This window comes from Buteo buteo, chromosome 9, assembly GCF_964188355.1.
Source record: "Buteo buteo chromosome 9, bButBut1.hap1.1, whole genome shotgun sequence".
Lineage (NCBI taxonomy): Eukaryota > Metazoa > Chordata > Aves > Accipitriformes > Accipitridae > Buteo > Buteo buteo.
In genome coordinates, this window is record NC_134179.1 from 29,679,827 (window position 1) to 29,695,703 (window position 15,877).

General features: G+C 42.3%; 1 protein-coding gene across 8 annotated transcripts in view; it reads right to left on the reverse strand.

Annotated features, from left to right (window-relative positions):
- Nucleotides 1-15,877, reverse strand: part of ARID1B (AT-rich interaction domain 1B) — a 336,792-nt gene that overhangs the window by 101,584 nt on the left and 219,331 nt on the right. For all 8 annotated transcript variants that reach the window (XM_075035934.1, XM_075035940.1, XM_075035938.1 and 5 more), the window contains one exon: nucleotides 118-361. In XM_075035934.1, coding sequence (XP_074892035.1) covers nucleotides 118-361 — 244 coding nt within the window. The remainder of the gene's footprint in view (nucleotides 1-117; nucleotides 362-15,877) is intronic.

Sequence of the window (15,877 nt, forward strand, 5' to 3'; positions counted from 1 at the left end):
AAAAAGGCCCTGAAAATGCAGGATTCTCAGAAAATAAATGCATTTGGAATACAGAAGTATTTATTTATTTAATAAACCTGTCTATCGGGTTAATTTTGTTTGTTGGAACAAACTTACCCGGAATACTTGCTGGAGAAATGGGACCAGATCTCGACTGGTTGCTTCCAACAGGAGAGCCTACAGGGGAAGGTGATGGGCCCCCAGGGATGCCAGAGAGATGTGGAGAAGCATGAGGGGAGAACGGAGACTGTGCAGGGTTGCTCTGCTCCCCTTGGCTGCTTGTAGAGCCTGATGCGCTAACAGCTGAGCTCAGGGTGGCTTCGGTTCCAGTCGGCAAGTCATCAATGGATCCAGATAAATCCTGAGGAAAAAGGAAAAAAGAACTTAAGTAGTCGTATGAACTAATATTCAGGCCACAGGACTCGAGAGCTGGCATGGTGACAAGGTCCATTTGTTTACTTATTGCAGCACATAACTGAGAGGTTGTCTTTAACGTTGGTTCATGTACTTAAACGATGGCAGAAAACGAGGATAGTATGTACAATTCTCTGCTTAGTCTCTAATTCTTTCAATGAAAAGAACAAGCAAGGGCAACAAATGAATTGGAACCAAATTCACTCAACATTGAATTTAACCTTTTCCATCTGGATTAAGCTTTCAAAATTAATCCCACAAATTCTGCCTGAGCATACTAAAACTAATGAAAATGATACATCAGTTTCATTTTCACACAGTATTCATTTTGGGGTTTGCTACCGTTACGATCATAGCTTATATACTTCACTCTTTAAACCATCACCAAAACGAGAGAAGAAGGGTGTAAAATAGGCAGTCCTTCTAACACTCGCATGCAGCTCCTTCACCTTGCAGAAGAGACAGAAGAAGCCCTACCCTCAGCAGCAGCACAGGACCCACTGGCCACCTAGGAGCAAGGAAGGCTACTTCTCTATTTCCATCAGATACCAGTGTACAAGTCTCAGTTTCTCTTCAATTTCATTTCAATACACTGCTAAACAGTTGCTTCACTTCAGTTCATAACTGCTACATTTTCAATGAGAAATTACCTCCGTAGGTCAAAGCACATCTGAATTCTAACTATGAATATCTGGCCATATTCCCTAAAGAAGTAACACCGAGTTATACTTGTCTTTGGATTTGTGGGAGTCATTTGTTTTTTTAAATCGTTGTAAAATCAGGTATGAAAGACCAAGAATGCTGTGACAAAGCAAGTGCATGCCCCTTAACTGTCAGCAAAAATGTTAATTCCTAAGCATCACAGAAAAATCTCATACAAACTGAAATGCGCAAAGATAGCTGTGCTTCCATGACTATTGGCAAGGCACAAGTTAAGGAGCACATTACCATTTTATTAGCGAATTAAGGCACAAACAAGAGGCAGAGAGCTACCTCACATATAAAACAGGTCATTAAATGACCTTTGAGGCTTCCAATAACTGGCATGACAGTGTGTTTTACTTTGGCTGATACTGACTTCACTTGTCTGGCTCACGCAAGTGGTTGCACCGTACACAACAGGACCAGTCATCTGAGTAGCACAAAAAGAACTGGGCTCTGCCTGAGCTTTGCTTAGGCAGCAAAGCCTTACTGCTGCCTAATTTTCATAACAAAAATTAAAATTATTTTTAGAAGTTACAGAACTTGGATGAAATGCAAAGTGGTGTACTTAGAGTAAGGGTCCTGCCCGATGCTGACTACCTCTGTTATGAGGGAAGCTCACAGCCAGTCTCTCCTAACAGACAGATAGAGCCAGTCTTCCAAGGCATGGAAAGTGTAGGATTAACAGTTTAAACACCAATAACATTCATTAGAAGCCCCCTAGAATGCTACATGTTATTCCTCCTAGTGTGTAAAGGTAGTAAATACAACCCACCTGACTTAGCTCTCTGCAGGACACCTTGCAGACCTTATTTCCAATGAATTTCCACGAATACTTCAAGCACAACTCTTACCGCAGGTTAATTTTGCTTTGTCTGACAAGCACAAAATTGTATATGTATTTCATTAGGCATACGAAAAGCAAAAATTAAGTTTGAAACTTCAATCTATGTGTGGAGTCTGCATTCACTCAAGAGCAGAATTCCAAATCCCTACAAATGGAAATTTGATTGTGAAATGGGCAATAAACTATTTTCATTGTTTCTTTTTCAAAACTACTAACTGTAGAAAACGTAAACAAGAAATAACACCGTTTGATACTGTATAGAGCAACGCTAGAGATTTTTCACAGTAGAATGTATTTGGCAAACAGGTAAGCAATTACTGCTTTTCCATATATAATATGTTATTCTTCTAAATGGAATCAAATCGCTGCTGTCGTGATGTGTAACAAATGCTGCAGGAAGTGCTGATAAAACAAATGCTGCTGAAAAGCATATAATAAACTCCTGAAAGCCGAATGTAGCAGAATAGAGCCTATTCTAAGGGAATACAAATTCTGCGTAAAAAACCCGACAGGCACCCAACTGATAGAAGATACAGAAAACACAGGGGTTTCTGTTTAGAGTAACAAAGATTTAAAAAAGGGCGTGTGGATTAAAGCTTTCATTTGTTTCAGCAAGCCACAAAATACTTGAAAAAAACCCATGTCAAAATAACGAAAAGCCATGAAGCAGTTTGCACTGCCCGTGATGAAATTATCCACTGTTCAGAGACCAAAGCAAAATCTGACCACTCCCCACAGCATCTCCCCAGCTTGCTGAGCGTGCGTGTGGGGAAGAACTTGGGGACAGGAAAGAAGTTCACTTTTCCCATCAGGTTACATCTGACTTCTCCAGCCTCCCATGGGGGTGGAGTGACTGATGAGTCCCAGGCATTTCCTCAACTGCCTGCCTTCCAGGGATTTCCTACCAACCTGATGCAACTCCTTCACAAAAGCGGGAAAGAGGAAAGCTTGCATGATGCCAGTCTATTTAAAGAGCGAATCCACACCACCCTCCCCCAGTACATGCAGAGGGAGCAGCCAGGCAGGCTCAGCACACCCGCGGTGCCTTGCACTCCCCTCGTGCACTCGGTGAAAGCACTGGCATTTCCTTCCCGGGCTGGGGAACTTTGCAATCGACTCATCTGCCGAGGATGCTACGGTAGCATTCATTCATCAGACCCATCAAGAAAGCTGATAATGAGGTTGCTCTCAGGATGCACGAAAGGCTGTTGCCTATCTAGATGCCTGGGCTGTGCTACACAACCTTTACCTTGTGTTACAGCAGGCTAAAATGAGAAATATCAGCTGTTCTGCACAGGGTGGTTTGCAGATCATTACTTTGTATTTTTTCTGTTTAACATACGCTTTGTGGCCTCACCTAGTCTTCTAAGGTAGAAAGCCTGAGTAGGCAAGCAACTGGGAAACTTCCAGCATACAAAGGCTTTAGAAACACCTCTGTTATCCACAAAAGCTAATTGGGAAATTAAAGAGAAGGAGAAGAAAGACTTTATGTGAAGCACCTGGACAGAAAGAGCAGAAGTCGACTTACAGTTCTCCTATTATCAGTATTTTAATGCTTGCTTTTACCTCGGCTTAACAGAACAGTAATGAACTCATGTGCAATTTCCACATCACAAACATTTATTTATATATAAAATACTGTACACGTACACATTATATACGTAAATTACATGGCTATACTTGCATTTACTCAGCATATCCATATGTAAAGCTATTAAAAAGCCTACTAATAAGAGAAATTCACAGTGGTTTGAGCATACAGCCTAGTTAACAAAGAAGCTCTGTAACTAATACTCCTCTAGAGGACAATTTAGTCAGCAGGGCACCAACTCTATTCTTCTTTTATAAGTACTATCAGATCTATGATGCCTGTAAAGAACAGAGAGACCTTACTTACTGCATCTCATTCAAACCAAGGCACCTTCAAGCTACAGTGCTTCCATTTATCTTGTTGGAAAGTTGGCAGGTTAGGTAATTGCTGGGATGCTTTTAAGGGGCTGAAGTCCCCGTACCCTAAGGCATGCCTTAAATTTTGCCTCTTTTCAGAGGCTTTTTCTGGAAAGCACTCGTTTCTTCCAGTAAAATGTAGCAAGTCTAGAATTACCAGAAATGTCTTGTTTCTTGCAGATCTGTTTCTTGTAATCTTATTATTCTTGTCTATGGTATTGGTATGACTATATTTTCAAATGTGGCACCAAACCTAAGAAAAAATGAAGGACAAAATAATTGTTCCCCCCGCCACAAATCCCTATCACAGTTCTGTATTCTCTCTGTCAGCTTTACATCCTGTATTATTCAGGACATCCCAGCCAGCTTTCAAAGTTCATTTCCAGATAATACCTTGATTACAAACTGAAATGTCCCTGTGCAGGATTTATCTCTTTTAGCAAAGTGTTTTATCTCCAACTATCTTCACTTCTAGCCTCACCTTCCACCCATGCACAACCTTTATTCTTGTCCCTCTGACAAGTACAAGAACTAAAATGAACAGCATCACATTCTGCTTAGGATTATAATGTTATGCCTTCCTGGTGGTACGATCTTATCAGACTGACAGGAGAGACACTCTTTAAACAGCACACCAATTTACTATTGCAATGCAGCCAGCAAAGGATAGAAATAAGTAAACTGCTTATATAGAGCCAGGAAACCCAAAGTTACTTACAAAGAGAGCACAAGGGAAAAAAATACAAACACCCATATATAATATAATAACATTAACTTACTCAAGGAATACACCTAGCTCCAATAAAGAGCAAAAAGGAAACCACGGCAACTCAGTAACACCACAACAATTTTATACACAGGAGTATGACAGGATTAGAGCATTAACCATGGAGCAAAAATTTACACCACAAACACTTCACGCAGTTGCTGGTTTTGCTCAAGAGTGTCTCAGTAGACATAAGCCAAAATTTTACTGAAGGGATTCCTTGCTAAATACTTACAGCTAAAAATTGATGAACGCCTTCTCTGACATCAGTAAGAACGGAAAGTGTGGAGCACCTTCCTAACTGAGCTCCTATGCCGCTAAATTACACCCTATGTTCACTGACAGGTACTGTAGTTAGGGACTCTCTTGCAGGGATTGTGCAGAGCATATACAACCCGGGATTTATTTAAACTTCCCAACTACTGCCTATCGGTTCCTTTATACTCAGGGAGTAGAAGAAAAGCAGAGGTATTCTGTAGATATTAAAATTAAACTCACACAAAACCTCCCAGTCTCCAAGAAGCTGAAAATCCCAGACTCTACCCTACCATCCGTTTTGCTAGCACGAATCCCAACGCTACGCATAGGGAACTGCAGCAACCGACTGGCTGCAGGATCAAAGCCCTGTTCACTTCATTCAGGCCTTCCTGCAGTATTTTTATTAGGATGGAGGATGGTGCTGCTCAAAAGGCAGGATCCTGCATGAAATATCCATCTCCTTAACACGAATCACCGCTTTAGAAGTAAAATTATATATACACACAAACATATTTTACATGTAAGTATGTAAATATATATTCAAGCAGACATACACTCTGCTATTGTTTTGGAGCCATGGGGGATTATGAACAATATGCTCTGTAATTGAGATTAACTTTGAACAAATTATTTGGCTGACAAACACACATACGCACACAAAGGGAAAACCCACAATAGCTCTATTTAAATTTCAAGATATTTGTAAGACCTCTTTTCATCACAAAGCAGCCCATAATAGCATGTTTCAAGAAGTCTTCCAAAGGCCCTGCTGGTCACATTGTTGAGCAGCGAGCGAGCTAACAGCCTCCCATCGCCTGCGCAACCAGTAAAACACATGGGCACAGCAACGATGGGGACCACAAGGAAAATCCTTTCGTTTTCAAAGGCTGCGACTCCCTACATGGGTGTCTACCTTCCATGCCAGCTACATTGCGACCCTCAACTAAGCACACCAAACATACCTAATGCACATCCCTAAAAAATTCTTCTTTAACAGGAGCTTGCAAGGCTGCTGTTACATTTTTTGCCAAAAGTGCCTTTTACGCCCCTTACTGAAATTAATTCGGGGCCGGAAAACAAGGTTCATTCTCTGAATCCTGTTAATTCAACGTTTCAGGAAGGAAAAGTAGACAAGATCACTTCCATTTCAAACACCTCCTTGAAGAAAAAGCTCAATTTTTATTGATGGGCACAATTCTACCTCAAAACATGCTATTTTAAAAAGGATTTGTTTCATACTAAAAACTTACTTGCAAGACAAACCCAAACTTTGACAATAGTTGGGTAGGAGTACTTTTTAGTTAGTCGTGGTACTTGTCAGCCTTGCTTTATTCCACTTACTAGATATTTTAGTGTTTTTAACCAAATTTTTAACTTTAACCTCTATCTGGTAAACTATTCATGCAACACTGTAGATGAAGGAAATTCTCAGTATATGATAAGACCACTAGCTTCTTCCACTAAATTTAGTGACAAAGCACCACTTCCTGGGGAAACACATTCCCTTCATTCTGCAGCACTCACATGCTTCCCAAAATATCTCAAGTTACTGAACTGTGTTGCAAGGACTCCCATCAGTATCAAATACTTTCTCTGAGAAGTTACCTCAGGGAAGTCCCTGAGGATGCAAAATCTTGTTCCCAAAAGCCCTATACTCACTCAAGTGACCAAGAAAAAGTGTAAGCACACAATGCACTGCCAGTGCTCTGCCTGCCGTCTTTTCAACCTATGGGATCCTGGAATTACATCAGTCTTCCAGAAATTATCTACAAAAATCCAACTTGGAAACACAGACTCAAGTCACAGCTTACTACCTAATTGCTAAGCAAATTACTGTTTTGGACAGTTCTTACTAATAATTTGGATATGAAATTAATTCCCAGTCTTAAAAAATCCCCCTGATGAAAAGAGCACAGAAAACATTCTTTCTAAGAAAAGTGTTAGTTCTAATAAGTAAATACCTGCTGAGAGTGGGGAAAAGGCAAAGGAAGGTTTGCTTTTTTGTTTTTTAAACAGGTTCACCTAAAGCTGGTATGAATTTTGCTGCTGACTTTAACTGACTTGGGTTTTTCTCCAAACACTCAATTAATGGGAATGTTTCATTTGCCAACTATAAGGGACCTTAAGTGGACTCGCTGCAAAGTCAGAACCAAACAAATAGTCATACCTTCCCCCCCTCTGCCTTCTCCTTTTTTAGGTAACTCTTGGTCCTACAATATGAACACCAAAGTGTACATGATGAGTTGGTGCAGAGTGTCACTGGCTCAGATCTCATTAAGGACCTGAGCTGTTAGGACTACACAGACTGCGCAGGAAAGGCTGTGGCTGAAGGCACACCTCCTTGCACACGTGCCTGCAGGCTTGTGCTTTCATGGACAGTGAACATCACTGAGACAGCACAGCCTGCGAGGGTCAGGAGATGCAACTGGCCTTCCTGGCTGCCTAGGCAGGACTGCCACCCTAAAGAGGAATACGATTTTGTTCTGCTGAATATGGCACCCTACTGTAGCGTTCAATTCCCAGTTCATTTAAAGAAAGAATAATTTCTTACTACATTTGTTTAACAAGCAAAGGATCCATGTTTGTAAGACAACCTTAACCAAAAATAAAAACTGTTGACCTGTGGATACAGGTGTCCAAGAACAGAACATGATATGCCTGTATCTGTCATAACAGAGGATGAGAAGACATTGCTATGATGGATATAGTCACACTTCTGTGCCTACACTGATCCATGATGGGATCTTATTTGCTTGTCCAGACAAGAGGTTTACAGCAAAAAAAACTTAAGGCAATTAGAAATTCACAACTGACACCGTAGCTTTGAGGCACCAGACGAAAGCCCAGACAACTGCACACCTCCCTGCCTGTACTGAGTGCCACTCATTACCGGGTCTGCAGCTCCCTGACAGTTAATGGGAAGGGGGCTCCTGAGGTCTCCAGCTGCATCAAGAAATCTCCTAATGGCATAAAAAAAGTCACTAGTTTACAAACATCGACCCCTGTGTATGAAACAATAAATACTAATGACCCATGTGCTATCAAAACAAATTGACAAAGTCTAACAAGGACTGTAAACAGGTAAGACACACAGCTTGTCTGACAACAATACTTTTTAATATAAAAAATAAACAGTAAATCTCCAAAACAGAAAAACAGTAACAAAGCATCTCTCAAGATATGAACTTCACTGTTTATCTCTGAAGCAGAATGCTTAGCACGTAGAATTTCTGGAAATAAAATCTAAAACCAAAAAGCAACAAACCCTTAGGAGCCATTTGTTTCTTCAGTATTGTAGCAAAGAAAAATTCTCAGCCAACAACTCTTGTAGCTACAGCATCAGCTACTTATCATCAATAAATCATCAACATTTAAAACAACCAAATCAATGAAAACCACAACAAATTGCCCCTATGAAGAAGAAAGAAAAGTTGTGTTTGCATAATAGCAACCTACTAAAATTTAGTCGTGCTTACACTATTTCCCATCCATAGTTTCCTCAGTGCCAATCTTAACCATCCCCAAACATGAAATCCCTTCTGTTAAACTTAAGGTTTTTTTCATATAAAGAACAATCAGGTGAGACATAACAACTTCCTTCTTTTGTATCTCTTTGGATTACAACCGTTTTCTAGATCATGTAGCCTACAGCTACCTCCCCAGGGAGACGACAGACTAAACTGGCAGGATAAAACAGAGACAAAGCTGACTGAAGGTAAACATGCACTTATCCAGAAACTTTCAGGTTCTCTGGAGCTTGTTATTTTGGGCATCACTACCCTTCTCCCTCTCTGCAGCAAGCTTTGACTTTGAAGAGCCACTGGGCTACTTCCCTGCTTGCCAACGCAGCCTGCTTTCCTAGCTGTGCTCCTGGCCATGTTGAACCCAGCATCACAAAGCCACAAGGAAAACACCATGTGCCTGCTATTCCCCCTCCCATTACCTACTTGTTCTACTTTCACAGCTGATGTAGAAAGAAATCAGACCAAGTAAGCAAGGAGAGGAGTACTGAATCACAAGAAAGACAAACATGGATTTGAGCAAAAGCATGAGAAAGACTGAGACATTACCAAAAGAACATATGGGTGAGTAGATCTGAAAGAGATGTAAAATCTTAGCAGGAGCAGCAGCAATACACGTTAGAAATTACTCCGTTTCCATTTACTCTGGCTACCATACTTCTAGAAACTTGCAGCACATGCAGTTGGACATAGGTCATCTACCTTGAGACTACATCTTCAAAAACCTGAGATTTTGCAGGTGTGGCTCAAGTAAAAAGGAGCAAACACCACTTCAGAATACCATAACATGAAATGTGGTAAAATTCACACCATGTCTATCCTGCAGTATGCCCACATGTGATGGCAGTGCAGATTCTCAATAGGTCTGTGCAGGGTAGCTCACGTAGCAGAAGCTCTTTTAACATGACCACACAACCTCACACAGCCTAATGTACCTTACTGTTTACTACTACAGACATAGCCTGAGTCACAACACATCTGTTTTGCAATTATAAATCAACATCTTTCCACATGCGCTTCTCAGACTATCCCACATTGCATTCAGAAGGCATTAGCCATGCCGTTAAAAAGTTTGGACCTACGATACTATCTGATTTGGAGACTGCAATTGAGAGAACAGAAAAAGTGTTGGTCCAACAATCAATTGCCCACTGATCACTGAAAGCAGGTCTTTTCATCCCACAGTAAATTAGGCAAGTTGATAACAAGTGAGTTGTTCCGATAGCCATAAGCTACCTATGTGTGGACCACAATAAAGGGATTAAACAACTGATGAACCTATACACCTGTACGCTCAAGGTTTAAAAGCTCTTCATCTACAGCACTTGCCTTTTTTTTTTGCATATTAATACCCTTTGTAGAGTTATGGTTTGATAAAAAGGATGTCCCAGCAGCTTACTGTGGGAATAAGGATCTACAAAACATAGTTCTTCATTAGCTTAGGGCTTGTGCATGCATCATACCGTGTCTCCTTCTTCTCTCTCCCACAACACCCTGTAACCAAATACCACAATTCAATGAGATGGCAAATAAGCCACAGATACATCTTAAACTTCAAAAACGCAGGTGTGCCAGTAACTTCCCATGGCTTCCTCTTGAATCAGAAGCTGAAAGTAGCAGAAAAACATATACACCAAAAAAGAGCAATAAATGTTAGAAAGGCTTCCTTTTTAAAGAACTGAATAAGGTGACTTGCCTCAGAGAATAATATTAATTAATTAATTAATTCTTATTTAACAAAACTGGAACAAACTGCATATGCAGTGTTATATTAGGGTTTCAGGCAGAAATGAGTGTCATAGTGTTTACTGCAGTAAATTCAGCTTAATTTGCCACTCCAGTCTCATTCTCTCAGCATCACGCAAGAATCTCTCATCCTCCTCCCTCTTTGTTTCTCTTTCCTTTTTCTGAGCCCAACGTGACCCCAGTGGCACGTAGTCTGACAACCAGTAAAGCACAAACGAACGGGGCTGTGATCACTCTGACTCTGCTTTGCTCCACACCCCCCACCATGCACACAAACTGCTTACTCCTTTCTGAGGTTTATGAGCCACAGCAGCAAAACCAAACAATTACACTTCAAGAACTGTTCACTCAACCCTTCCCACCTCTTCATTTTCCAGTAACCTGGGAAAAGGTTGGGAAATGAAATCCAAGATGGCAATAAAGCAGAAAATAAACTTTCAGATTGTTTCTCACACATGCCAGCTAGAACCAGACTCACTCACCACCCCAAGTTCTGGAATTCACATCTCCTCACAGTAATTCAGTGCTGGTTGGGCATGCTATTGTGCAAAATAATTGAGCGGCAAGGGAATGCGGTATTTTGAGATGATACGACTTTAACAGACTTGTGTAGAACTCACACTTCACAAACCTCTATATAAAGTTCAAAAGGCTTTTGAAATCCTAGAAAAGTGTCTCTGCCTCAGATTTCTTTTGAAATAATGTCTTGATTACCCTAGTAGGAAGGATAACTTGTAGTGCTTCAATTAAGCTTTAAGAAAAAATTCTGAAAGGCCAATACCCTCCCCTGTCTACTGCTAAGCATGCTGTCCCAGCCACAGCTTACAAACTTTGCTTTTGGGGTGGGAAGAGGTATCTTGAGGCTAAGATAATGACACGGTTGTCCTGATCATTGAGTGCAATATTTATCCAACAGGTTCATCATTTTAGGTGCGCTCCAGAAAACCAACAAATGAGGAGAAACGTGGAAGAGTCACTACGGAAGTGTTAAACCATGTAGACTATGCAATCTACAGTAAAAGCAATATACCAGTTACTACTGTTCTTTAATTAATATATCATAGAAAGGAAAGAGATCCATGGCAAATTGCGAAAGCCAGTTTTTTGTGAGTTTTTGAGTGCCTGACCATGCTTCAAAGTGGCAGCTTTTTCTTATCATAGAGAAGACAGGGAGTCCCGAGATCTTTTAGATAAAGCTTTCAGTACCTTGTTCCTCCAAATTTTTCCTTGACTTGAAGGGAGGAGGTTGGTATTGCACAGAACTACCAATTCAGTGTTACACTAATAAAAAAGCTCTGAAAAAATTCTAAAAAAGCACGGGTAGGATGTTTAGCATACAGCAGTTGTGATCAGCAAAAACGCGGCTGCTGCTCCATGGACCACAACAGGTAGACATTTAGTGGTGCCTTCCTGAGCAGGGCGCTGCCGTCTGCCCTCTTGTACGATGGCGCTCTACCCAGCCCTTCACCTGAGGTGCCAACTGTCCTTCCCCAACACTTGCCAAGCTACATCCCTGCTGTGGCTCCCTCCGGCAAGCACCACTGCAGTACCACAGCCCACAGAGACTGTGCGTTTGGAAGCCACCTGTATGAAACATTTGGAAGCAGAGTAAAAGAGAACTTCTTTCCCCACTGATCTCTATTCTAGTTGCACTGAATTTCGAGTGTGTTCATACGTGGTGTGAAAAAACATCAGGTAACGTGACAGAGGTGGAAAAAAAGGGCTGCAGCTGGAAACTTCTTTGAAAGAGGGTCTGCCAGGATCTTGTAAGGCAGTGATACTTTGCCATCCTCTCCTGCTGCTGCTGTTCCCCCGTGGAAACCCCATGCCACATGCAGCAGCCTGAGGAACTGCAGTGCTTGTCAATGGCTGCATCCTGGTCCTTGCAAGATGAAGCAAAGAGAGCCTTCAGCCCTGACAGACCTTCAGGTGCAGCCCTACCTATTGCTAATTCTTCAGCCTTCAAATCTGTGTCTGAGCTACATAACACATCTTAGGGAGCAGGGCCGAGAGGTCTTCTGAGCAATGTGTGTGGTAGAAAAAATGGGAAAACAGCCACCTGTGTCAAGGCATGGTTTGCAAGAGCTACAGCTCGAGAAAAATATGGTTCTTAACCTGATGAAAGTTTTGCCGCATGGCTTGTAAGGTCGTTGTTGCTTTGCTGCAGTGTTGCCTGACCACTTGTCCCAGTCTCCCGTTTGCAGTCTTCTACACTGAATACTACAAGTAAGGCCAGTCTTTATACACTGTTGTCTTTCTTTAAGAAAAACCCTACCTATCTCACAACTTCCAAGAAGAACTACCTGATGCAACTATCAAACCAAAGCTCATTTCATCCTTTGAGTTACTCATTAGACAGACCACCAAAAAAGAGGAAAAAAAAGCAAATCAGTAAGTTGGGATCTTCGAAAAGTCCAAAAATACTTCTGAAGGGTGCTTGTCAGAACAAACAAACATACCAAAGGAACAAACAGCCTTATGAATTAAGTAAAGAAATAAATAAAGGGAAAAACATATGAAAATTTCAACAACCATGCCAATCTGTTGAGAGCTGTACCCGTGCCAGTGAGCGGCCTCAGGGCGCCGTAGGATTCCTCAGCGCAGTGCCAAGCTCTAGCAATATTGTTATGGTTAGAGAGGAATTTCTCACAAGAGCTAACAAAGGCAGAAGGTCATAAATAAACACAGCAGGATCGCCTTGTCAGTTCTCATTATTAGCGCTGCAGGCACTTGCTTTTCTATGGGCTGCTCACAGGTTCATTTAAGTGTAAGAGCTCCTCCTCAGAATTTCACATGCTCATAAATAAAGACAACATTTCTTAAGAAAGACAGGCACACCTAAGTTATTCTTTATTATTATTTTTTATGCACACAGGGGCACATGCGCATGAGCAGCTTGTGCTGTCTGTAGCCTCCCTGCCCATAAGCACCCACGCATGCTTCCTGCACTGGCCAAAAGCTTACAGGCAGCTAACCCAGAGCTGCAACATCCTTCTATGTTGCCTTCCATTACACTGCGCAGGCCTCCATCAGGCTGTGGTCATAATGAATGAGGGGAGCCTTCCTACTGTAATAATGGTCACCAGGATTACATCTGGGCAGGAAATGAGGCTGAGCTCCTAAACTGATCCTGACATGCATTATACAACTAGGAAAGCACAGCTGTGTGATCATTATTGCAATTATAAAATGACATTTAGTGTTAACTTACTTTTGTTACTGAATTTTGAATGGAGAGAAAGCAGTACCAGTAACTCTAGGGGTACAAATATGCCAAGAAGGGAGGGTAAAGTTCTTAAGATCTCAATTGCTGATTCTTCATCTCCTGTCAGAAGTTAACAGCCAAGTGAAAACACCTCTCCCATAAACATACCCACCTATCTATCTATATTCATACCTACAAAAATGAGTGAAAAGGGAGCTCTGTGTAAAACCAGATGCAGTTTAAATAATTAATACTATCATGTAGTGTATATTGATTTCAAGTGGCATATGTAGTGTTTTTAAGAATATTAGGGGAAATGTAGAGATCAGCAATGCTATCTCTAGAGTATTTTTATTTTCTATTTATTACTCTGGAATAAAAATACGTAAAGACGTGAAGAAAGCTCAAATGTTCATGACCTTGGAAACACCACCATTAAATTAAAATTGAGTAAAATAACAAGCCTTATGTTATACAGGGGATACCAGGGGATGCCCAGCAGTGGGAAGAACACTGCTTGGTCACCATCCCTTCCAACATGAGAGAGGTAGTGTAGAACATAATTACTCACCTGCCAAAAAACCCCAAACCACTGCTCCCTCCTGTGAGCTGTACTGAACATTGATGTACTGGTACATTAAACGGTTTTGTCTATCTTTCTAGTGGGCTAAAATGTGACCAACATTATCGTTGCTATAATCTGTGCTATCTTGAATTCTCACCTTTTAAAGCAGATTGCATGACTGACAGGCAAAGGCCCTGGTGCCTTGTATGCTTTCTGTGAGAAGCTCGGGAAAATCATTTTCCTTCCAGTTTGCTTCCTATCCCATCACCTGCTATCAAAGGAAGTCGGGTTGTTAGTCCTCATGCGCTACAGCAGAAAAACCATGTTCAAAGAACTGTTTCTCTCAGCTGCGCAGCCCTTCATTACACACCATTCATCATTATCAACATCAGGAGTTGCTGGAACAGCCCTTGTGAATGAAAAATCTCCCTATTTAGCTTTTAGAGGCTGCCAGCCCGCTCCCTTTTGCCTCCGTGCTCAGGCTGGCCTCGCTCTTCAGGCAGCGGGCCGGGGGCCATGCTGCGCGGGCCTCCCCAACACAGCCCAGCCCGAGAGGAGGACAGCAGCCTCTCCCTTCCACCAGCTGGTACGCACGGAGCCCTTCTCCGAACTGCTGACCCTGTTAAGCTGGCCTCTACCAGACACAACACCGAAGGTGCTAGGGAAGCCGCTTGCTTCCTGCAAACCAGTGATGGTGTGCCCCTCGGCTGCAGCCTGCTTGAGAGGAAAGAGCTGCTGGAAGTGGAAGGAGCTGGAGTAAAGGATAACAGTTTCCAGCTAGTCAGTTCCTTGGTCTCCCTCTCTCAGTAGGCAAGGTGCCATCAGGGCATGGGGCGGGCTGTAATCCCCTCTGGAAGCACAGAAACGGAGATGCTTCTCTGTTTCTAGCCTCTTCCCTCTGCCGAGTTTCCCTGACTCCCCACCATCTTGCTTTGGGCCTCCAGCACCCGCACTGGCGCCATCTCGGCAGGTGGCTCCTTCGCCAACCCTGCCAACCTGCTGCCGCGCACCTGCACGTCCAGCTGTGGGGCAGAGACCCACAGCGCTGCCGGCAGCAAGGAGCTCAGCACAGCGGGGTCCGACAGCCTCATCCACAAACGAGCAGGTTATCTGCTGCCAGCTGCCAGCGTGTTCGGGGCTGCGCAGCCTCAAAAGATGGCGTCCTCGCCGCAGGCGGCATGCAAACCCACTGGACACCCCGCAGAAAGGGAATTTTTGCCCGATAAAATACAATTTGTCTCTCACTCGGTCAGATTTTCTCTCTTCCTTCTTACCAACAAGTCATCGTAATTACAAGAACCCTCCAGAAAACGAATGTGTAAACTAGGGTGGGGGCGGGGAGGAAAAAAAAGGCCCATAATAAACTATATTCAAAGGATAAATGCACGAAACTTAACATTCTTATTCCTCCTCACCCACAGAGCAAGATATAAGAGAACCAAACTGGGAAGACAGCCTGCTTTGTGAATCGCAAGCCATGAAGTAGGCCATCTGCGATCTAGCACAGTTCTCCTCGCATGATCTGTCCCTCTGCAGCTGGAGATGGTGAATAGTTTCATGTTGACTTCTGATATCTCCATGTCTTCTTGACTTGTGGATCTCAAGTACGGGTATTTCTGAGAGTAGGATACCCCAGTCAAAGTAGTACGTACCTGTTTTTTTCTTATTAGTATTTTAAAAACATTTACCTATCAGACATGTTGCAATTAATTTATCTTCCCTGATCAAAACACATTTACTCTGTAGAAATACTCCTCTGCTACTGATTCCAAAAGAAGAGCTGGGTTTCAGCCCACTCACTCGAACATGCACTTGTATTAATTCTTGCATCTCGTTAATTATTTCAGAAGGGAAGAATTCATTACACAAGTCAGAAAGTGACTTAAATCTACTAGGTGCTGTGTGC